A 22,792-nucleotide genomic window follows, 5' to 3' on the forward strand; every position below is an offset into this window, starting at 1 on the left:
TCAGGGCAGGCACCCTGGGACAGCCCTGAGGGACTCCAGGGGTAACCCCAGGCAGCTCACGGGGTGTCTGTGAGGATGTCCTTGAGCAGCCTTTGCAGGAGCTGGGGTGATCCTGGACCATCTCCAGGAGAGGTTTGCTGAGGGGGTGTCACAGTCTGTCCCCTGTAGCCCCTTCTCTGGGGGTTCTCTGACCCAGGTGTGGGGTGAGATGAGAACCTCAGAGCAGGCCAAGTGTCTGGGGAAACCCCAGAGTTTCACCACTATCCAGGCCCTGTGGGCTCCCCAGAGAATAGGACAATGGATGTAGGGGTCCAACAGGCTGGCCATGCCCCCCCCCCCACCTCCACCTCCCAGCCCTTTTCTGCCTGAGCAGAGCTGGACAATCCTCCCTTGTCCCCAGCAGGTCTGAAGTAGGTCAGGGAGGCTGGGCCAAGCCCCTGGGGAGGGGAGTGGGTGGCAGGGGGTGCAGAGGGCCCCAGGCACCCGCCCCAGTGGCCACACCACAAGGTTGGTGCCCACCCCCTGTCCTGGTGGGACCCCAGTGTCCCCAGCCCAGGGGATGCATGGCATTTCCCTAACCCCTCTTTCATCTCCTGGGGTGGTTTGGGATCTTTCTGCAACCCCGCTGGCTCTGCACCCCTTCTGGGAGCCGGGGTCCCATGGGGGCAGGTTGGGGTGGCTGAATCCTGAGGGCTGGCACCCAGTAGGGAGACCTGAGGACCTGGTTTTGGGGAGTGAGCCTGAAAATGAGCTAGGTGGGAGCTGCGGGATGAGCACAAGGAATAAGGGAGACGGGAGACGGATTTCTCACCCCTTAATTGCAGTTAATGATTGATGAATGTGTTGACTGCAGGAGGCAAAGGTCTGGCAGTGTCAAGATGCGAGTGCAGAGGCAGTATCCCCAGGGACACAGGTAAGGGATGTCAGCCCCTTTCCCAGCCCTCACGGGCACCTTGCTCCATGCAGGGGGAGGTGGGGTGTCTGTCAGCCGTGGGGCTGCCCACAGGCCCTGGCACAGGGAGGGAGACACCCTGGTGGTGCCATGGATTGCTCTTGGACTCCAAGCACTGCCTGGGAAGGCCCTGTTGGGCACGAAAAAAGGAGCCTCCAGCCATGCCCAGGACAGGCTCCTGGGGTCCCCAAGCACGGCCTCTACCTGGAGGTTAATGCCCTGGGTTGCGGCATAGAGCCTGGAATTTGCTTACCAGCCCAGCTCAGCAGAGGGGACTGTCCCCACCAGCACTCCTCCTGCCCCAGTGGCTGCTCCCCAGGAGGGATTTGGGGCACAGCCCTCAGCCTCTCAGGCGCTTGTTCCCCGGTGTGTGCCCACAGGCATCCTGGCAGGATGGCATGGAACTCATTGGTGCTGCTCCCCTTCCTCCTGGCAACAGGTAAGGAGTCTTCTTGGTATCTGGCATTGGTGGGTGGGAGGTGTTGGAGGTGCTTTCAACCCCCAACGCTCTTTCTTAATTCCCTGGGGGAAGCTGTGACCCCAAAACAGCTACCCACCCTGCTGGAGAGCCAGGACAGGGCAAGGCTGGACAGTGGAAAGAGCATCCAGCATGCGAGCTGGAACTGGAAGAGAAGCATGATCTGGGGGTGTGGGATGAGCACAAGGACATGAGGACTAGGGGTTTCCCTTGACTCCCATGGAGACCCAAAGCACGGCTGGGAGCTGGGGCTGGAGCTGGGGAGGTGCTGCCAGACGTGGGTCTGCCAGCAGAGCCCAGCACAGAGATGGTGCTCAGCTCCTCTTCCCTGTAGTTTCAGGCAACACAGTCCCCATCTTCACTGAGACCCTCTTCTACGTGCCTGAGGACCTGGAGCTGGGTGAGTAGGGTGGTCTTGAGAAGGGCCTGTGGTGTCAGAGGAGTGACTGGGGGTTGTCAGGCGGGGACTGACACTTCCTGTGCCCACAGACCAGTTTGCGTTCCAGCTGAAGGCTTATGACCTAGACAACGACCCCCTCACCTACAAAATCGAAGGGACAGATGCCTTCTACTTCTATGTCTACTCCAAATCAGGCAACGTGACACTGAGGAACTCCCTGGACCGTGAGGTGTGAGCAGAGATGTGGGCAGATGTCCCTGCCTAAGTGGGTGTCTGGAGTGATGGAGATGGAGGGCAGAGCCTGTGGGTCACTCCCCAGCCCCAAAACCCAGCTCCTCAAGGGAGAGTTGTCTGGGAGGAGCCTCCTACACAGAAGCTGGGGCTCAGCTATCCAAGGATTGAGCTCTACCTTGGTCTTGACCCAGTCCTTCCTTGTGTCCCCTCAGCTCCAGGCCAGGCTCACCATCACTGCCAGAGTGTCTGATGGTGTAAATAATGAGGTGAGTGCTGAGGCAAGGGCTGGGTGGCTACAGTGGGAAGGGAGTCGGGACCCAGTGGGGCCATGAGCAGTTGCTCAGTGGGAAGGCAACTGGAAGTGGGTGGGTGATGCTGGCTGGCCTCAGAGCCAGGGTGGGCATGGGGTGCCAGAACTGCACCCAGTTCTGCTGGCCGCCATTTCCCACTCCCATCTTGTGCCCTCTCTGACACAAGAGACACAAGATGGTCATGTTTTGGTAGGTCTCCCAAAAAATTACCATCATCGTGGAGGACCGTAATGACAACGCCCCGGTCTTCCAGAACCTGCCATATAATGCCTCCATCACCGAGGTACCTTCCTGGGACCTCCCAGCAGGGAGGGATGGGCAGCAGGGCAGGGGTACTGGCTGGCTTCTATGGCATGGGTGTGCCAGCAGTGGGACAACAATGGGCTGGGAACCGTGTGACCCCATACCTGGGTGTGTGGTAACGGTGTGCCTGGGCGTGGGGTCATCGATGGTGCAGCCAGCACCTGGGAGCACTCAGTGCCAGGGCAATTCCCGGTGGGAGTCTGTGTGTCACTCTGACACACTGGAATGTGTCTGGGACTCTGCCCTTGCAATGAGTTTCTGTTCAGGGCGTGCCCAAGCTGCCTTTCAGCCCAGGACAGCGTGACACTGGATCAAGGTGTAGATGGGGTGTGGGGCTGAGTCCAACTCCCATCTGACAACTCCAGGGCTGGGGTGCAGCCCCTGCTCCCAAGGAACCCCAGGGAGGGTAGTGAGGGGATTCAGCCTCTGCCATGTCTGAGCAGGGGCAGCAGCTCTTCCCTGTTATGTCCCATGGCACTGGGCAGTGCCTGCAGCCCTGCAGGGCCAGAGCATACCAGGGCAGGGCTGGCAGGGTCCAGGCCTAGCATAACCTCCCTGCTCTTCCATCACCACCCCGCTGTGTGCCCAGAACACAACACTGCACAGCATCATCTACACCGTGTTTGCCAACGACAGCGACACTGGGAACGCCTCCAAAGTCAGCTATGGCATCGAGGAGGTGAGCACAGAGCATTGTGGAGTGGGCCATACCATACCCAAACTTCATCCCTGGGCCACCCCTTTGGGACTGAGGTGCTGAGGGACATGGCTGGGAAAGCCCCATGCCTCTGAGGGAGCAGGGAGGTGTTGGGTGAGGACCCACTGGGCAATGGGTACAAGGTGATGGATGAGTCAGGTGGCAGGGGCTCCCCATGGCCCGTGGGCCAAGCCTGGCTCCCTGTCTTGGTGACATAGGGTGATGTCCCCTGCTCAGGTGATCCCAGACAACGTGACAAATTTCCATCTTTTCTACATCCTGCCCAATGGGAGCGTGGTGCTCAATGGTTCACTGGACTATGCCAAGAACACATTTTACCAGATCAAGATCCTTGCCAAGGTGGGAATGAGCTGGGCTGCAGATGCAGGGCTGCCGGGTAAGGGGGCTGTGGGACTGACAGGTGCTCTGCTTCTCAGGACGGTGGGGGATTGCTGCATGGCAAAGAGGTCATCCAGAAGAGCTTTACCTACCTGCCTGTGGCCATTGTGGACGTGCCCAACCTGGACCCACGGTTCCTCAAGGAGCCCTACTCTGGCTCTGTGCCTGAGAACTGTGACCTGGTCAGGAGCCTACCCACCCCAGTGTCATGTTCCTGCCCCTGGCCCTCCCTGGGGTCTCTGACACCCTGAAGTGTCTGGGCTGGAAATGTCATAGGCCCTGGCCTGATGGCCATGTCCCTGCAGGGCACCATTGTGCTGAATGTCGCTGCCATAGATCAAGACACAGGGGTGAATGATGAAATCTCCTACTACATCTCAAGTGAGTGATGGGGCAGGATGGGACAGGCAGGGGATGGCAAGGTGGGATGAGCAGGAGGAGTGGTAAGGCAACAAGAGGGACCCTGGAAACCAATTCTGGGCACCCAGTCTCTGCCAGCCTGACCTTTTGGCAGAGAGAGGACCAGGCCTGCCTTTCCCAATGGCTGCCTCTGGTTCTTGCTGTCACCTTGTCCTAGATGCCAGTGTTCCCTTTGTTATCAATGTCACAACGGGCACCATCACTGTGAGTGAGCCCCTGGACCGTGAGCAGCTGCCAAGCGAGGAAGTGCTACTGGAAGTCACAGTGAGTAGGAGGCAGCAAGGGGAACCCCATCCTCTCCCTCTCCCTGGGCCCCTCCAACCTGCTTTCTCCTCCTGCCCAGGCACGTGAGAAGAACCTGAATATCTATGGCAAGATAGCTGAGACCAGCACCTTGGTGACAGTCGTGGTGACTGATGTCAATGACAACAAGCCACAGTTCTACAACTGCTCCCTCTCCGACTGCAACTTCTCTGCCAGTGCCCAGAACAACTTCACGGGCAGCATCATAGAACACTCCTCCACCAGACTGCCCGTGTCCAACCTCAGCATCATTGCCCACGACCCAGATAAGGTAGGAGCCTGTCCATGGGGCTGAGCTGTGGGGCAGGTGTCTGTTCTGGCTGCACCACTCACCCTCGCTCTTGTCACTCCCTGGCAGGGCATCAACAGCAGTTTTGTGCTGAGCCTGCAGGGTCCAGATGCTGCTGCCTTCACTGTATTCCCCACAACAATTGTGGGCACAGGAGAAGTCCAAATCCTGGTGCAAAACTCATTCTTAGTGGACTACGAGATAAGCCATGTCATGGCGGTGCAGGTGGGACTTGTAGGGCTGGCCTGCCCTGTGGGGGCAGTTCCTGCTCCCTGCATGTATTGGGGCACAGCAGGGACACAGCCCTTTTCTTGCAGGGTTCAGAAGCCAAAGCACAACAGGCCTCTGCCCTGACAGCTTGTTTGGTGCAGGGGAGTTGGGCTGGAGTGTCTCTCTCTAATGTTTGGGGACCCATGTGACACACAGTCCCTTCTCAATCCTGCAGATCATTGCTAATGACACGGGGAACCCCACAGACTGCTGCTCCACAGCCACCGTGACCATCGACCTCATCGACAGCAACGACCACACCCCTGAGTTCCCCCAGAGCACCTACAGCCTAAATGTGACAGAGAACAGCCCTAATGGCACCATCATCTCCCCAAACATCACGGTCAGGCACTGGGCAGGGAGAAAGCACAGCTTATATCCCCCAAGCAGGACATTGGGTACACCTGGCACTTGTAGTACAGCTTCTGCTGAGGGCACTGATCTCTTCATGTATACAGAAAAGAGTTAGGGCCAGTAGGCACACAGGGGTGGGACCCCTTACCTATCAGGGTGACATTTTTGGGGTGCTCACTGCCCCAAAAATAGTAGGCATTGCCCCAGACTCATCACTGCTCTGGGGGCTGAAACAGATTGACCAGACACTTCCTTCTGTCTTTTAGGCCTATGATCCAGACAGCGGTGTCCTGGGCCAGATCACCTACCAGCTGCTCCCGGAGAGCATGTACGTAAGGGCAGAGCCAGCCATGACCAGGGCATCCTCCTGGAGAGGGGGCTCTAGGCCTGAACCCCAGTGATGGCTCTGTGTGTGCCACAGCCGTCAAATCTTCACGGTGAACGACACAACCGGGGCACTGTTGGTATACAACGGGAGCTTGCTGGACCGGGAGACTCGCTCCATCTACTATGCCAACCTCCAGGCCAAGGATGGGGGCAACCTGGTGGGCACTACAGTGCTGGAGATCACCGTGCTGGATGCCAATGATGAGGTGCCCATGATCATTGGATCCTATTTCATCTCAGTGGATGAGGGGCAGAACGTTAGTACACAGATCCAGGTGTGTACCAACAGAGGTGGAGGGGTTGGCAGGGCTGTCCGAGAGGAGGGACTGTCCCCAAGGTGCCCAACAGCCCCATTCCAAACACTGACCTTTTCAGGCCATCGACAATGACGAGCCTGGCAGCCTCAACAGCAAATTGGGCTTCAAGATCTTGCCAGGACTGTTCAGCAACAACTTTACCATCAATGTAGACACAGGTGAGATGCACAGCAAGGAGCCGCTGGACCGTGAGGCCTTGGAAGATGAGCGTGGACAGATGGTGGTGACAGTGATGGCGTATGACTACGGCGAGCCACAGCTGAGCGCCATGGTGAACGTCACCATCACTGTGGGGGTGAGCCTTGGGCACAAGCAGGGACATGCTGGGGCAGGCTGGGGCTTGGGAACTGGGATGGATGGGCAGGGCGGGGATGTGGAATCCCTGGCTATGGCACAGGTGCTGTGTCTCCAGGCTTTCTGTGGGGGCAGAGTGAATTGTTGATGCAGGGAGGCAGGAGAGGGCTTGTGTGGATCCTGCCTGTGGGCAGGCAGGTGCCCACACTCCTGTCCCTAGCTGGTTGTGTGGAATCCTGTTTCCTGGAAGGGCTACAGCCATGGGCTTTGTCTCCTGCAGGACCTGAATGACAACATTCCCATGTTCCTCAACCAGTCTTATGAGTTCTCAGTCTTTGAAGACTCTCCAGGTAGAAGTTGCATGGCTGGGCTTGTGGGACCAGCAGCCTCCCTGAGTCAGTGCCCACTGCCCATTGAGTGTCTGTCTCCACCTGCAGGGTCCTTGGTGGGCGAGGTGAATGCCACAGATGCCGACCGGACAGAGATCAATTCCCGCATTTCATTCCGACTTGAAAGGATCAGTGGCTCCAGCAACTTCTTGATCCGCTCATCCCGCCTGGGGCCAGGGAACTACAGCGGGCAGCTGTTTGTAGACCCTGACATGTCCCTGGACTACGACACCCTGCAGGAGAAGTTCTTCAACTTGACAGTGCTGGCAGAGAACACGGCCGCAGACAATGCAGGGGACAAAGCCAACGTCCCAGTGGTGGTCCACATCCTAGATGTCAATGATGAGCCCCCCACCATCCTGCCAGACTCACTGCAGGATGTGTCCGTGGCTGAGAATGGGACACAGCAGGGTCTGATCCACACGCTGAAAGCCTTTGATCCTGACACCAACCATTCACTGATCTTCGAGGAGCTGGCAGTCACCTGCTTCAAGGGAGACAGCAGTGCTAAGGATGTGTGCTGGGACTGGTTCGTGCTGGCACCCGATGGCTCGGTGCTGGTGAACAGCTCAGACATCGACTACGAGGTGTGTGACAGGGTCCTGCTCACACTGCGGGCTGAGGACCTCTACACTGAGAAGGGCAACCGCTACAGCCAGAACGGTATGGCTCCCACTGCCTGCTTCTTCCACCACCACTTGGCATGGCAGGTGCTGGGACTTGCCTCTCCCATCTCCAATGAGAAGCTGTGGGCAGCAGGGCAGGAGCTGGGTGGTTTGGCTATGGAGGGAGGATGTCAGCTCTTTTGGTCCCTGCCGCAGGAACCTGAGCCTGCTGGGAGGACAGGGCTCCAGCAGGAAGCAGAGGATGGTGCTGTAGGGCTGCCCTGTTGGTGATCAGGTCTCTGCTTTTGGGACATTTGCAGAAACCCTGAGGATCATCATTGTTGATGTGAATGACAACCAGCCAGTCTTCCAGGCCGTCTCAGAGACCTTTGGTGAGCAGCTGGGGTTGGCACATCCTGTGGGCTCCTTGCTGCACCCACCCATGCTCTGCCACACTCACCAGCAGCAAGGATCTTCCCCAAGCCCTGGACAGGGCTGTGAGCGGTGCAGGGGCCAGGCTTGGGTTACTCAGTGCTTTCCATGAAGGCTGTGGGGCCAAGGCCGGTGGGAGGGTGCTTGGAATCCCAGAGCTGTGTGGGCATGGGGTCTGCAGAAAATCTGGGTGCTCACCAGCACCATCCGTCTGTCTGTCCCTGGCAGTGGTTGTCCCTGAAGTCTCTCCTGTGGACCTGCAAGTGGCTACTGTGAAGGTGAGGAGCTGCCTGCCTGTATCTGTCAGTCCGTGGAGCCTTGTTCACCTGTCCCCACTATGGGCAGGCTAGGGCCATTCCTACCTGTGCTCCTGCCACGCTCTGTCCCTACAGGCCACAGATGCTGACTCGGGGCTGGGGGGAACCATCACCTTCTCCATTGTCAGTGTGGTGCTTGTGGAGGACAACGGGGTCAGTCGGCCCTTCGAGAACCTCTTCAAGGTGTTGACAACGCTCGACAAGAACACCTACGTCGGGAGTATCCAGTGAGGCCATGGGTCTGGACCAGGGTGGGGGGATGCAGCTCAGCTCCTGCCTGCTGCAGGGCCAGCAGGGGCTGGAAAGTGGACAAAGCCTTTCAGGAGTCCTGCCTGGACATGGAGGCAGGATGGAGCTTGAGGGATGGCAGTGCCATCTGGGGGCATCCTGTGCACCCCAGTGGGATCGCTGATGTCCCTGTCCTTGCAGGGTGGCCAGCAACCTTGATGAATCACTGAAGGGACAGTACAAGGTAACAGTGGAGGCTCGGGATGGCGAGGAACCGGTGCACAGAGTACAAACTGTGCTGAATGTAAGTGTCACCCCCAATGCCACCCCAGGACACCCTGCTCCTGGCCCAGCCCCACTCACCCCTGTTCCCCACATGCAGATCTTCACGGTGGATCAGAGCTATCGAGTTCGGCTTCAGTTCGTGTCAACAGTGGAAGAAGTCCAGAGTAACTCCGAAAATATTAAATTGTAAGGGGTGCTGGGCTGGGGCAGGGGGTCCAGGCTGGACCCACCAGCTGTGTCTCTCAGCTTCCTGGACTGTGAAGGGGGTGGGTCAGGCAGGTCCTCACCAGAGGGGGGGGCCTTCAGGGGATCCATCTGCTTCCTGTGCCTGAGAGCAGAACAGCAGGATGTCCAGCCCAGCTTCCCCCATCTCTCTTTTTCCCAGGGCCCTGACCACCGTGACCAAGGCAGCAGTCTACGTGGTGGCCATTCGGAGAATGGAGGACACCCGTGACACCCGGTGAGTAGTGGTGGGGAAGGGGACATGGTGGTGGCATCAGGAGTGTCACCCAGGGCAGGATACCATGCCCTGCACCCCAGCACCACACTCTCCCCATCTCTCTGATTCTGCAGGGTGGTTGCCAAGTCAGTGATGGAGGCCTACTTCGTCTACAGCAATGGCACTGCCCTGGACGTCAATGACCTGAGCATGTGAGTGCTGGGGCTGTGCATGGGCACTGCCACGTGCTGGAACCAGCCCAGCTGCTCACACCTCTGCTTTCCTTGGCAGACTCATACAGTCTGACCCACTGGGCTTGGCTGAGCTGGTGAAACTGGGCCTGGCTGTCATTGTGAGTGTGGCTGGGCAAGGGCACAGGGAGAGGGAAACAACCCCAGGCGGGGCTGGCTGGGGGGTTCCGCTGGTTGAGACTGTGCCCTCACCCCTGCTCTGTGCCAGGGCCCCGGGGAGGTGACAAAGCCCACCAAGGAGATGGAGCTGATTGGCATCATTGCAGGATTGGCAGCATTCTTGCTCCTCTTCATACTCGTCATGACCCTGGTTTTGGTACTCACCACCAAGAGGTACCATACTGCCTGCACCCTCTCCTACCTCCCCCCGCTGCCCCCATTCTCACCAGCACCCCCAGACCCAACCCTACCCTCCATCCCACTCCTGCCCACCCCATCCCACAGCCCAGCTTCCCCCTGCCCCTCTCACCCACCCCATCCCTGGGCTTTGCAGCTACAAGAGGAAGCTGAGTGCAATGAAGGCTCTGAAGGTGGCCACAACGTTCAACCCTGCCACAGCACAGCAGGGAGCTGGCATTCCTGGGACCAACCAGTACAATGCTGAGGGGTGAGTGGGGGGCTCCCTGCAGCAGGTGGAGAGAGACCAGGCATGTCCCCACATCCAGGGGCTGCAGGGCTCAATGTCACACCCCTCCTGCCTGGGGGACACAGCTGGCCTGGGCTGACCCCACAGCCCCACAGGACAGCACTTACCTGCCACTCATCCTTGACCAGGGCCAACCCCATGCTGAACCGCCCACTTGATCCCTCCCATGACCTGGGCTTCCATGAGGACTCCATCTCTGTGACCAGGTGAGCTCTGTGGGCAGCTCCCAAAGGCCACAGGCTGTCACCCTATACCTCACTTCTCCAGTGCCTGGGTCCTCTTCTACCTCCCACCCTCCACTCTCCACAGCATGAATTCCCTGGATGAAAATACAGTAAATGCACCAGCAGATGACAACTTTGAGGTTGAGGTAAGTGTGCAAAGAGCTGCCAGTGCTCGGCAGCTGGGAGTCCTGGCAGAGCACCCTGCATCCTCTCTGCTGTGGTCCCCAGGGGCTCATGGACCCCTTGTATCCCTTCCTCTGCACCCTTCAAGAGCCCTCAGCTCCTGGGAAGGACAGGTGTCCTGGCCCTCCATCTCTGTCCCCATCCCTTCTGACCATGCTCTCCCCCTGTAGCAGGTCAAAGTGAGACCGACAGACCCCGATGACAAGGAGGTGCTGGTGGCTGCCCTAAACCTGAAGGAGCCCACCAAAACAGCGTATCTCAACACCACCTTCACCACCACGGACTTGTGAGCAGGCTCACAGGGTGCAGTGGGGCCGGAGCAGGACTCAGGCAGCTGCCTTGGTGGTGATGTGTTCAGTGTCTGGCAATAAAACTGTTCCACGGGGGTTATGGTGTCCTGTGGCCATTAGCCCATCTGCCCAGGGGGCTCAGTCAGCTTGGAGTCATCTCTCCCAGCATGAAGTGCTGGTTTTGAGCCAGCTGGTGCCAGAGGGGAGGTGAGTGCCACTGTGGGACTCAGCCCGGCTTCTTGTCCCCAGGACCCTCTCAGCCTGGGGAATGGAGGTGCAGGCAGCCCCGCGCAGAGGTTTGTGCAAGGTTTTATTACCCAACATCCACATTGACAGATTGGTCCTCCCGCCCCTTCCTCCCCCCGCCCCCGCCAAAAGAAACAAAGAGGAAAAAAAGAAGAAAATAGGTGATGAAGCTGCAGCGCTGGTGTGCCACAGCTTGGCAGTGCAGGGCTGGAGGTGAGCACAGCCTGGGGCAGAGTGGCAGGGGGATGCCCCAGGGCTCCTGGTCTTCCTGGCATGGCCGTGGCACTGCTCCCACAGCCCAAGGCACTGAGCAGAGGCAGGTCCCGGCGAGTGCCACGGCACAGAGTGGGCACTTGCCACGGCCCTGGCTGCCAGTTGGCACTTCAGCAAGCCCTTTGCAGCCCCACAGGGACAAAACAAGCCCAGGATGTACAGTGCGGGTTTAGGTGGGCAAGACTTTACCCTTAATGAGGGAAAACGGCTGCAGTGGTGGCTCTGGCACCTTGAGCCCTCCAGCACTTCTGCCCAGAGGGAATGGTGCAGCTTCCCAAGCACGCCTTGTTTGCAGCCTCCTGCCCATCAGATGCCAGTCACAGCATCTGGGCCCAACTTTCTGTGGCACTGTGGGCTGGTCCTCTGTATGGGGCCAGGCTGGGAGGGCCAAGATCCACATCTTGGCAGGACATTGAGGTGCTGCCAGCCACAGGGACGTTGGTCCAACCACAGGGATGTTCACCCCCCTGCAGACTGACCCTTCACTCCTGATGCTCTTCAGCCTAGCAGAGCACAGGCAATATAGGAACAGTGTTTGAAAAGATGGTCTCAGCCCCACAGGCCACCACAGAGGAGGTGGCTCCAGGCAGGACGCACATGGCTGAAAGTGTCTCTTAAAAAGCTCCAAAAATGCAAACACAGTTCAATAAAAGCTCCCCTCCCCCCCACCCTGTAAAACCCCAGCTGTAAAAAGTGGCAGCGTTTTGCAGTCGTCGCATCCCCTGCTGCCGTCGGAGAAGAGCAGCCAGTGGGGCCAGCAGGACACGTGCCCATGTCCCCAGCACATGTGGCCTTTCCAGCACCACTGGGGCAGCTGGACAGGCCTGGAAGCAGGGCAGGCTTCATGCCCATCACCAGCCGTGGCGAGGATGTGCTGCTTCCAGGCAGGTCGAGCTGGGGGCTGTGGGGACAGACTCCCCAAGCACCTCCAGCCATGGTGACAGGGATGAGCAGCTCTCCATCACACATGTGGTTGGCCCCAGTCTCTCCCATTTGAGATCTGTCCTGGTGCCCTGTGTGGCCACATCCCCGCAGCTCCAGGGCACCCACAACACGGCAGTGGGGCAGAGAGGACAGGTCTGTTGGGGGACAGGTGCCTACCATGGGCAGCCATAGGGACCCATGCATGCACGACCACTTGCTTACTGGAGTGTGGCCTAGCCCTGGGCAGGCAAAGCAATGGCAGGGCACTGCACCAGTGTCTCTCCAGCATAGGAAGTGATGGTTGGGGTGCCAAAGCTCAGGGCAGCCAGCAGCACCCACCCACCCTGAGCCATCTTCAGACCTGTGCCACGGGCAGGAGACACACAGGAGCAGCTGCCTCCATCTGGAAGGAGCCACGTGCTTCCTCGTGCTGAAAAAAGCCACCAAGCACAGAGACAGGGCACCAGCCTCACGTCCCAGGGCACCTCCATGGGGCTACACTCATGGGGGAACCCCAAGCTGACAGGGAGGAGCCCAGCAAAGGAGACACCTTGTCCCAGTGTGCAATGCTCCATCACCACCGCAGCCCTGCACACTGGCACTGGGTGTCTCAGGACGCCAGGGCAGGGACCTATCCCCAGTGTCTCTGAGAAGCCCCGAGGCACCCCCACCCTGCCAGCATGGGCAGCGACTCACTCCATGGCAGGGCCGGCACGGGAGCAGCACCGGGGCCGCCGGACATTCTGCAGCAGAGCCCGAAAGACACTGGGCTGCCTCTTGGCCTCGCCTTTTTGGGGTCCTCCCTTGACGGAGCCGGTGCGGGTGCTCTGCGGGGTCACCACCACCTGCCGCCCGTGTTCCTCAATCTGCTTCTCCAGGTGCTTTTGGATGGCCATGCCCAGGACCTCCACCTCCATGGAAGCCCCATACACCTCCCACGTCATCCCCTTCTCATCCCAGCTCACCTCCCGGATGGGCTCCGGAGGCTCCTCCTCCACCACCTCCGGCACCGATCCCTTCACCTGCACCTCAGGATACGAGGTCTGTGGGGACTTGGCCACTGGTGTCATCGGCCCAGTGGCCACTGAGCGGGTCTCCACGGGCATGGACACCTGCATCTCCGCATCCTTCTTGCAGGGCTCCAGGCGTGGGGCTGCAGAGGCTGTGTCTCTCTTGGGGAAGGTGAAGGCAGCAGCCCCACACGGCGGGCTCATGGGGCTTAAGGCCACCGACACCAGAGACACACGGCTGTCCACTTGCGTCCCCATGTCTTGTGTCCCAGCGTCCTGGGATGTGGTCACTTCAGAGGAGTAGGATTCAGAGAGCTGCTTGGCTGTTTGGGGCTGCTGGCTGCTCCCAGCACCCACATCCTGGGCTGAGCTCCCCTCAGCTTTGCCCTGGCCCAGAGTGGTGGAGCTCGGTCCTGCCTCACTTCGACCCCCAGTCCCCACAGTGCTGGTGCTGGGGGGGTCTGCTGTGCCTTCCTGGGGGTGCTTGGGAGCCTCAGTGCTCTTTGTCTGGGGAACAGCACCCAGGGATGTCCCTTTGCCGTCCTTGGGCTGCTCCTGGCTTGGAAGCTCAGTTGTCCCGGTGCCTGCAGTGGGCTCCACGAATGCCACATGTTTGGCAGGAGCTGCCGTGTTCCCCACGACCTTGCTGGTCGCCTGGAGGCAGGGATCGGGCAGGGGGGATGTGGGGGCTGCATCCTCCTTCTGGGTGTTGGGGACCCCCATCCCCGTGGGACCACAGGCAGGGGCAGCCCCACCTGGTCCCCCGCAGCTCCCTGTTGCTACTGCCACACTCTGCTCTGTGCTGGCGTCCTGGAGAAGTGTGCCTGGAGCTGGTCCTGCTGGTGATGGCAGCTTCTTCTCTGCCACTGAGCTGGCCTTGGTGCCCTGGGACTCTGGCTCAGGCACACAGCAGGTCCTCATGGCACGAGCTCCCGCGGCACAGCCAGAGCCGGGCAGGCACTCACCGGCCACTGGGCAGCCAGGGGAGCTGGCACTGGGCTCGCAGGTGTCCTCAGCCCTGGCCTGGCGGCTCAGCACCTGCAGCCCCTCGGGCTCCTTAGCGCTGCCCATGCCCAGGGAAGGCTTCTCCCATGCTAGTCCTTCCACAGGTCTGCAAGAGAGAGGATGGGGCAGTGAGGGGTGAGCTGCGCACAGACCCCCAGTACACCTCAGCTGCAGACTGTTTTTCTCCATGCCACCCATGACAACAGGTTGAGTGGCCACCTGGAGCACTCACTGTCCCTGGCACAGCCTGTCTGGCGGCACACGGTGCCCAGGCACATGGGGAGGGAGGAACAGCGTCGGCTGCCTACCGTAAAAGCGAGCCTTCTCGCAACGCAGCAGGACCGGGAGAGGGATCCAGGCGCTGCTGTGGCTGGTGGAGCAGCGGACCAGCAGTGCAGCAGCGGTGCAGGCACCCCTGCAGAGAGAGAGGTAGCTGGAGAATGGTCCTGGGCACCAGGCTGAGAGACGGGGTGCTCGGCAGCCCCCTCCTGTCAGTGGGAAACTGGGTGTGGTGAGGGGTGAGAGCAAGCTGGGCCTGGGGTCCAAGGGGGGTGCAAAGCAGCGAAGTAGCACGGGGCAGCCCAAGCCCTTCCCTTTCCATATAAGAGGAACACGGTCCAGTGTCACCCAACTGTCCCCAAAACCTTCCCAGCCCCATGGGGCAGAAGCAGGGTGAGAAGCCCCAAACTTTCCAGGAGCCCCCCAGCTCTGCCAATGCCGGGGAGTCCCTGCAGAGCTGGGAGCACACTCGTCTCGCAAGCGTGGGGCACTCCATGCCTCTGGACACGGCCACTCGTGGGTCCCGAAAAGGGAAGAGCCGGGCGGACACAGCTGGAGCCGAGCGAGTACTCCCCAAGGGAGACCACAGGAGCGGGGACCAGGCGGTCACCGACGTCCCCCAGCAGCGCCGGGCCCGGAGGCGATGATCCCCGCCCCGTCTGTAGGTTCCCACGCAGCACCCCGATCCCCGGAGGGCCGTGCCGCCCCGCACCCCGACTTGCCCCGACAGCATCCCGATCCCGCGGGGCTGTGGCGCCGTGCCCGGTACTGATGCTCCGTGGAGGAGCTGTGAGCCCCAACACACGCGTGTGCACACGCACGGGCACGCACACGCCAGCACATGGCCACGGGCACACCCGCACGCACGGACACGCGTGTGCACGCCGCGGCCCCGCTTCACCGGCCGAGCCCCGAACAAAGCCACCCTCGCGGCAGCCCCGGCCGGGGGAAGCCGACCCGCCCCCGCCGTCGCCGCCCGTCCCGGGGCTGCAGCCCACCCCCCGCCCCGGGGGTGTCGGTACGGGGCGGGCGGCGGCAGCGCCCTGCCCGGCCCCGCCACGTGCGCCCCGGGGCCGCCGATACCTGCGGCGGATCTTCCCGCCCGGTCCCGTCCCGTCCCGTCCGGTCCCGTCCCGCTCGGCTCGGCTCGGCGCGGCGGCGGCAGCGGTGGCGAGCATGCGTGGGGCGGTGGCGGCGGGGGCGGTACCGTGCCCCGGGCCGCTCCCCCCGGCTGCCGCCCGCCCCGGCGCCCCCGGCAGCAGTGGGGAGGCGAGAGAGAGTCGGCTGCCGCGTGGGTAGGGGGGGTCCCGGCACACCGCGTCCCCCCAGTGTCATCGCTGTCACCACACCGGGCCGCCCTGGGAGCTCCCCATCGTCCCACAGCCCCCCCGGTACCCAAAGCATCACCACCCCGCGTGCCCCCGGGACTAGCATCCCGACACTCTCCGCTGCACTCGGGCACAGCAGGACACATGGCCGGGACCGGTAGAGTCGGGGGGTCCCAAACCTTAGCGTAGGTCCCGTGCGTGGGGGTGACAGCCAACAGAGCCCACTCCCCCTCCTACCTGGTGATGGAGACGGCCGCTTCCCACCCGGGCATTACCGGGGAGGGGGCTGCACCCCAGTCAGCCAGAGGGACCGGGACAACGTGCCAGCGTGGTGGGATGGAGATGGGCTCCCGAGTACCCCTCTCCCGAGGGTGGGGGAGGACGGGGAGGGAAGAACGGCCCCGTCTCGCTCCCGGCAGCGCTTGCCTCTGCTCCCGGGCTCAGGCTTTGTCTAACTCCTTCCCACGCACTCCCGCTCGCGCTGCGGGGGGGAAGGCGGCCTGCTCGCCTCACCTGCATCCCTGCAACCCCCCCAAAAATCCTCCAACATACTCCCTAAACTTCCCGCTACCCCTTATCACCCTATGGGACCAGGGTCCCCTCCCTGACCCAGGGATGTCAACACGGAGACAGAAGCTATAGATCTATAGGGTGCTGGGGGAAGGGGGGTGCTAAGGTTAGACAGGGTTCCGCATCCTAGAGTTAACGTTAGCACCGGTCCCCCAGCCCTATAGATCTATAGGGTAAGGCTGGTTCCATGGGAGCTGGCACACCTGGTTGCTTGGAGACAAGGGAGGTTGGAAATGCTTCTTTCAGTAAACAGCCAGCCTGGAACAAAACCCCAAAGGCTAAAAATAGGAAGGCAGGATATGGAAATTAAATAAAAATCCTTGCCCCCCCCTCCCTCGCTGGGGCAGAGCAAGGCACCCCAATGTCATCGACGGGCACTCCAATAGATGACTGGAGAGGCTGGAGTGGGGGGTGTATCCCTGAACCCATCAGTGTGTCCCCTCCTCGAGGTGTTCGTCCCCACGCTTGGTCCTGCGTGCTGGTCCCAGTCCTGCAGCATGGACTGGACCCAACTGAATGCCTGCAGCCGTGGGGCAACTAACTCAGTGTGAGGCACAGGTGTGGGGTTACATACCATGGTGGCCCGTTTGGGATCAGACCCAGTCCCCTGCACACTCCCTTTCGGGTCCAAGAGACACGATGGACTGTGGCGAATCCTGGCAGAGGAGGGGACAAACGCCCCCTGGCCTCTGGCCGGGACTTTACCGCAGGCGGGAGGCTGCGGGGTCACATCCTGCTGCCATTTGCTTCCACCTGCCGCTCTCCGCTCCGCCGGCGGCGTCTCTCCCCATCCCCATCGGCATCTTGCCACCAGCGTGTCCCCGTCCCACCAGGTTTGGCCGGGGGGGGGGTGGGGAGGGGGTGTCATGGGGAGCATCCTCCCCTCCCCGCAGGCAGCCTTCATCCCAGGCTGGCTGCCTCCTCCTCCTCCTCTCCCCGCCCGGGCACCTCAGGGCTGGCAGGAGAACAATAGCGAGGAGGATGAGTAAGATGGTCCCCATCGCCTTGGCAACGCACTCCCGCGCTGCCGGCTCGGGAGGAGCCAGGCAGCTGCCTGAAAAGCGCCTTCTCCCTCGGCGGAGGGGGTGCTGGCGCAGGTAGCACGGCACCCCCTCCCTGGGCGCCGTGGCCCACCTCCCACGCCGCACGGGCAGCGCCACGTGAACGCGCACCGGGCTCCCCCACAGCCGCCGTGCCCGCATACGCCGGAGCTGGCGGCACACGCATCCCGCACTCGGCTCAGCCCGAGCTTGGCTTCACAGCGTCCAGCTCTCCGGTACCCGGTTGGGTCGGGGAGCTGAGGGACAGAGCTGGTTGGGCAGGGGCTGGTTGGGAATGGGACCCCTGCGGCACTGCCCGGCAGGAAGGAGAGGGGTTTCCCACGGCCTCGCACAGCCACGTCACCTTCACGCACGGCTGACCACGGTATGGGCGGGCAGAGATGTCGGCCGAGGAGGCGGTGGGGTGTTGGCAAATGGCAGTGGCAGGGGATGCCCGGGGGCACCAGGATCCCATCTCTGGCCACTGCTGTGTGTCCAGCGCTGTTCCCCAAGTCATGTCACCAGCAGGAAGACCCTCAGCATGCCCAGAGCTGCAAGTGCCTTGGGGTGACAAGGATGTTACCCAGAGATCCAAAAGCACCAAGCACCCTAAAAACAGCACTGCTTTTCCAGCTGCCTTGGTGTGGATGTGCTGGGTGGGGGGTATCTGATGTCTGCCAGCACCCTCTGTTCCAGGTACCCCAAAACACAGGCCCTGCCTCAGCCCTGTGGGATGGGAGAACACTGTATCCAGGACGCTGCAGCCCGGTGGCTGAGAACATCATCCAGGGTACTCCTGGGTGCAGACAGGGATTGACCCCAGGACCAGCTGGGGGCAGAGGCAGGGACAAGAGAACAGAGAGGCTCCATTCTGCCAGCTGCTCTGTGCCACTGAGAGGGGCCCAAGCATGGCATCTATCAGCCAGAGCTGGGTGGTGACACCAGGGAACAACCCAGTCCCACATTTGATCTCTATGCATAGGATGAGGGAGAGTTCTCGGAAAGCACCAACATAGAAAATCATAGAATCAGTGAAGGGTTTGGGTTGGAAGGGATCTTAAAGATCAGCTAGTTTCAACCCCCTGCCATGGACATGGACACCTTCCACTAGACCAGGTTTGTCAGAGTCCCATCCAATCTGACCTTGAACACTTCCAGGGATGGGGCAGCCACAGCTTCTCTGGGCAACCTGTGCCAGAGCCTCACCACCCTCACAGGGAAGAACTTCTTTCTAATATTTAATCTAAATCTACCCTCCCTCAGCTTAAAAACATTCCCCATTGTCGTATCACTCTACTCCCTTGTAAAAAGTCCCTCCCCAGCTCTTCTTAGGTACTGGAAGGGGCTCTAAGGTCTTCTCAGAGCCTTTTCTTGTCCAGAATGAACAGCCCAAAACTCTCCCATCCCATCTCCATAGCAGATGTGCTCCTGCCCTCTGATCATCAATGCAATCATCTATCACAACCAGATGCTGCTGTTTCAGAAGAGTGAAAGCCTTTCCTACAGTGCCTCTGTGCCTTTGTGGTAGAGAGGCAGGGACTCTTCACTTCTTCTCTCTCCTTTCCCAGGGGGTCATTTCAGCAGCTCAATCCATGCCAATGAAGTGAAACCCATGGCTGCATTAACAGCACACAAATGCACCGTAGTGGGTAAGTACAAGGGGAATATAAAGCACACGGTGGCTTGAGCATGGGATGGGGCAATGAGTCAGAAAAGCTCATTAGGTGCTGTGAAAATCAGAAGGTCTTTGGAAGTGCAGGATGTTCCTCTGGGCACAGATGTGTGAGGGCATGTCTTGCTGCAGAATATGCCACTGGCAGCCCAGAATGTTGGTGTTAATCAGGAAGCGTCAAGCATTGTGCTCCTCAGATGCAGTCGCTGTGCCTGGGTTGTCATGGATTCAGCTCTGGCTGGTGGCATTTGTGGCAAACTCAGGGTCCATATCCTGTCCTGCCTTTGGCTCTGCTCCACAGAGTCTTCATGGCATTAGCAGGGAGCCATGTGTGTGGCGTGGGGAAGCAGTGGCCCCTTGCCTGGCTTCACCAACATGGTCATGATTGCCGCAGTCACTTCCTCTCCCTGGGGAGCAGGTGAGCTGGCAGAGAACATCTGTCTGCCTTACCCCGCCTTCTCCAGATGTTCCTTTTTGTGTTGCCATGGTGGGTGTGAGGATCAATCCAAGGAAACACTCGGTGAGTTCACTCCTCGTTTCCCTGCCGACAGCCCATAACTCACGCTCCATTTGCACAGCCCTCCCTCTCTGTGCGTATCACAGCGATGTGTTCTGACGAGTGGGGGGAGATGTTTGTAGTGAGTAACACTCACCCAGCGACTGTGAAAAGCAGCTTGGGGCGGGGAGAGGAGGGTGAACTTTGGTTTATGGGTCGGTGCATCTGACCGTAGACACACTGAGGGAGCCTGGAGTGGGGATGCTGTGCTGGGGGAAGGGGCAAATCAGCGAGGGCTTAGAAGGGCAGTGAGCAAAGGGAGCAGGAGTTCACACATCTCTTTTTCATTCCAGGGTCCCCAGCTGCTGTGACTAAACTCCCCAGAGCTGTCAGGCAGGGCAGGGCAGCTGCCTGATGCCATCCTGCAGCTCAGTGATTTATCCAGGGGCCTGTAGTAACAATTGTGTTTTGTTGTTCTTGCACAGGAACGTGAGCTCGAGAAAATAACAGGGCCTTTTACTGTAGAAAAGGCCAAGAAGGAGTTTGTAGGTGGTGGTTTTGTCCTGGCTCTGTAAGCAGCATGTGCTGGCAGTCAGGGGAGCAGGCTGCCACCATCACTGCCTGTCACTGCCCCAGTGCTCTGCTGGTCCTTCACACTTTGCCTGCACTGAGAATTAGGGGTAAAGGGACCCTCAGGCTGGTCTTCCTGCTGGGCAGGGGTCTCACCTGGGCATTATCCTGTACTCCCACTGGCCTGCCCAGGCTCAGGGAGGAGTGAAGGTTTCTCCTGCCTCAGCATGCTCTGAGTGCTAGTCACTAGGTAAAGACCTCTACACTCCTTCTTGGTAAGGGACAAGGCAAAGACCCTATAAAAGCCAAAGCCATTCACGCCTGAGGGAAGCTGGGGTAGCCCTGGGACATGGACAGCACCACACATAGGTCAGGGGACTTCTCAGTGTGACAAGCACCATGACCAGCCTGTGGAAATCACGCACTTGTAAATATGCTTTGGCTGGAGATCAGCAAATGAGTTGCAAGAAAAGATGTGACTGATTTTTCTACCTCCACAGGGCCTGGGATTGACATGCTGGCCCATGATGTCAGTCCTGGGGAGTGGGAGATGTCCTGGATAGCAGACATTTACACCCACACAGCGGGGCACTGGGTAAACTCTGATAGCACCAGTTTGGAGCCCGAGAGCTCGGTAGGATCCTGAAGATGTCAGCACTGCATTTTCCCCTCTCCTTCCAGGAAAGACCTTCTCTCTCTTCTCTGCAGACGAGGTCCAGCTCCCAACTGCGGTGAGGTGCTTCCCCCTGCTGTAACTCCAGGAGCTCCTGCTCTTGGCCAGGCACTGCAGCCCCCATCCAGCGCCGGCAGCTGCCCATTCCTGAGGCATTGCCAGGGAGGAATAAACTGGAAAACACGCAGCTGAAGTCCTGCCTGCAGCTGACACTCTGCGTATCCCTCCAAGCCCTCTCCTCCCAAAGCAGTTCCCTCCAGTGGGGAAGAGGCTTTGAACCAAGGCTGCACCCTGAGCTGCTGCCCTCAGGAATGGCCCTGTCTTTGCTGATCCTTTTTCTTTCCACACATCCTTCTGCTTCACTGATAAAATGAGACAGCTGAAGGCCTTGACTATTATGTGGATAGTTTTGCTGTGTTTTGGGACTGGTTTTGCAGTGTCAGTCTTGCTTTTAGGAACTGTACCAAGCTGGTAAGTGCTTCGGGGCCAACAGTGGAAAATCCTCTGTCCCAGTAAGGAGAGTTGAGCTCCCCCATGGCCCTGCTCTGTGCTGATGCCATGGCAGCCAATCTCACTCCCTCAATGTGAGGTGCAGGATTGCTCAGATTGTGCCAGGATGCTGCGTGGTGCCCACCAAGGGAGTGTTTCTCACTGGATCTGTTTTCTGTCGGGATTGGCTCTTAGGAACTGAACAGCATGCTGTGCTTGGAACATCACGTCCAGGAGCTCTGGAGGTGATAAAGACAGGATGAGCTGGAAGACGAGCAGACTCTGCTTTTCACTGCTCTCTCACCAGCCAAGGAGATCTCTGTCCTGCCAGGTCCTAGTCTCTATCCAGCCAAAACACTCACCAAGAACAGCTACGCTGAGGTATCTATTTGCGCTTTTCAGCAAAAGCTCCTGAGAGGGAGCTATTACCAGCACAAAGGGTCAGATTAAATGTTTGTACCCACAGCTTCCCACGCCCCACACCATCTCTTGTCCATGTCACTCTCAGGGCTTTGGCAAAGTGGGCTGAACACCTGCACAAGTCTGGAGCCTGCTGTATCTGGGGTGGGGGGGCACAGAACCATTTACAATTCCAGAAGGATAAACACCAAGGTACTATAAGACTGTGAGCAGGTGAGTTGAGCCCAGCCATCCCAGTCCCTGTTCTTAAAGGGGTGGTGGTCAATGGCTGTCTCTGAAACACCCACAGAGAAGGTGGCTGCCCCTCATGTCCCACACAGCCCAGCTCTGAGGGCTGTGCTTAACACTGCCAGGCTGGGACAAACAGCAGCCTAGGAAGGTGATACATAACCACACACAACCATCTTGCCTGCTGTGCCAGAGGGATGGAGAATGAGGCGGAGGTGGCAGGTTACATAATTTGGGGGAAGGAAAGCCCAAGCCCTTCCCTTTGTTGGCAGGGAGCTAGGATCGTTGGAGTGACCTTGGCTGGCTCTTCTGCATCCTCAGTCTTCATTGTTGTATCAGATCTTCCCCCAGGGCAGAGGAGATGATGCTCTTGAAGGTACTGGGGTGTCACCATGTTGGCACTGAAAATCATGGGCAGCAGAAAAGAGTGAGAAAAGCAGGGGACTGCTACAAATATCAGCTTCCTCCCACCACTGCGTTCAGGACTGTCCTACACTATGGAACAGTCAGCTGAGGTACCTGAGGGCTCTTTCCCTCACCCATCCTTGCCCTTGGGGCCTTTGTCTCACTACAGAGGCCCAGAGCTGTATTTGAGGGGTTCCCACCCATGGCATCCCATTACCACTCCTGCAAGTCAGCACAAGGCCTGGGTTCTTCCCAACAGTGACTCCATCCATCTTGGATAAAGCCTCATGCTCAGCAGGGCTCCTTGTTGCTGCTGTGTCCCTGTCTCCCTCTCTCTGTTCCTGCACACCTGTGTACCGCCTTTCCAGGGCTGCTTAGATGAGTCAGGGGATGCAGAGGTGGATAGGGGGTCTTGTGCCTGGTTCTTGCACATGCGGCAGCCTCCTCATGGGGATCTCTGGCCCCCC

General features: G+C 59.6%; 2 protein-coding genes across 4 annotated transcripts; one reads left to right on the top strand and one right to left on the bottom strand.

The window, feature by feature from the left end:
- Window positions 1-773: 773 nt before the first annotated feature.
- Window positions 774-10,793, top strand: CDHR2 (cadherin related family member 2). 3 transcript variants are annotated; one of them, XM_085073882.1, is made up of 32 exons: window positions 774-913; window positions 1,333-1,391; window positions 1,765-1,830; window positions 1,920-2,059; window positions 2,277-2,330; window positions 2,569-2,658; window positions 3,268-3,357; window positions 3,613-3,735; window positions 3,813-3,956; window positions 4,080-4,155; window positions 4,352-4,458; window positions 4,538-4,768; window positions 4,856-5,011; window positions 5,232-5,399; window positions 5,677-5,738; window positions 5,832-6,072; window positions 6,173-6,409; window positions 6,689-6,758; window positions 6,846-7,460; window positions 7,723-7,794; window positions 8,063-8,112; window positions 8,227-8,378; window positions 8,581-8,683; window positions 8,762-8,850; window positions 9,050-9,124; window positions 9,238-9,315; window positions 9,395-9,455; window positions 9,563-9,687; window positions 9,848-9,961; window positions 10,129-10,206; window positions 10,310-10,370; window positions 10,581-10,793. In XM_085073882.1, the coding sequence occupies exons 1-32, from the start codon at window positions 828-830 to the stop codon at window positions 10,695-10,697; spliced, it is 3,990 nt and encodes a 1,329-aa protein (XP_084930008.1). In that variant the 5' UTR covers window positions 774-827; the 3' UTR covers window positions 10,698-10,793. The 3 variants fall into 3 exon arrangements, 2 of the variants coding, with proteins under 2 accessions (XP_084930008.1, XP_084930009.1); XM_085073883.1 differs by having other exon boundaries at window positions 854-913; window positions 10,578-10,793; XR_014854934.1 differs by lacking the exons at window positions 9,395-9,455; window positions 9,563-9,687; window positions 9,848-9,961; ... (1 more) ...; window positions 10,310-10,370; window positions 10,581-10,793 and having other exon boundaries at window positions 8,762-8,828; window positions 9,238-9,275.
- Window positions 10,794-11,030: 237 nt separating this feature from the next.
- GPRIN1 (G protein regulated inducer of neurite outgrowth 1) lies at window positions 11,031-15,970 on the bottom strand. Its single transcript, XM_085073885.1, has 3 exons — window positions 15,518-15,970; window positions 14,464-14,570; window positions 11,031-14,261 (listed from the first exon to the last, which is right to left on the bottom strand). Exons 1-3 carry the CDS (start codon window positions 15,866-15,868, stop codon window positions 12,833-12,835), a joined length of 1,887 nt encoding a protein of 628 aa, XP_084930011.1. The 5' UTR covers window positions 15,869-15,970; the 3' UTR covers window positions 11,031-12,832.
- Between the last annotated feature and the right edge of the window lie 6,822 nt (window positions 15,971-22,792).

This window comes from Lichenostomus cassidix, chromosome 13 (genome assembly GCF_008360975.1).
Source record: "Lichenostomus cassidix isolate B80296 chromosome 13, HeHo_3.0, whole genome shotgun sequence".
In the NCBI taxonomy this organism is placed as follows: domain Eukaryota; kingdom Metazoa; phylum Chordata; class Aves; order Passeriformes; family Meliphagidae; genus Lichenostomus; species Lichenostomus cassidix.

Coding starts and splice junctions, on each gene's coding strand:
- CDHR2 (XM_085073882.1), top strand. CDS start 828: ATGATTGATGAATGTGTTGACTGCAGGAGGCAAAGGTCTGGCAGTGTC. Junction 2,331..2,568: donor CTGATGGTGTAAATAATGAG/GTGAGTGCTGAG, acceptor ATGTTTTGGTAG/GTCTCCCAAAAAATTACCAT. Junction 10,371..10,580: donor ATGACAACTTTGAGGTTGAG/GTAAGTGTGCAA, acceptor CCCCTGTAGCAG/GTCAAAGTGAGACCGACAGA.
- GPRIN1 (XM_085073885.1), bottom strand. CDS start 15,868: ATGCTAGTCCCGGGGGCACGCGGGGTGGTGATGCTTTGGGTACCGGGG. Junction 14,571..15,517: donor GGCGGGAAGATCCGCCGCAG/GTATCGGCGGCC, acceptor CTCTCTCTGCAG/GGGTGCCTGCACCGCTGCTG. Junction 14,262..14,463: donor CGAGAAGGCTCGCTTTTACG/GTAGGCAGCCGA, acceptor TCTCTCTTGCAG/ACCTGTGGAAGGACTAGCAT.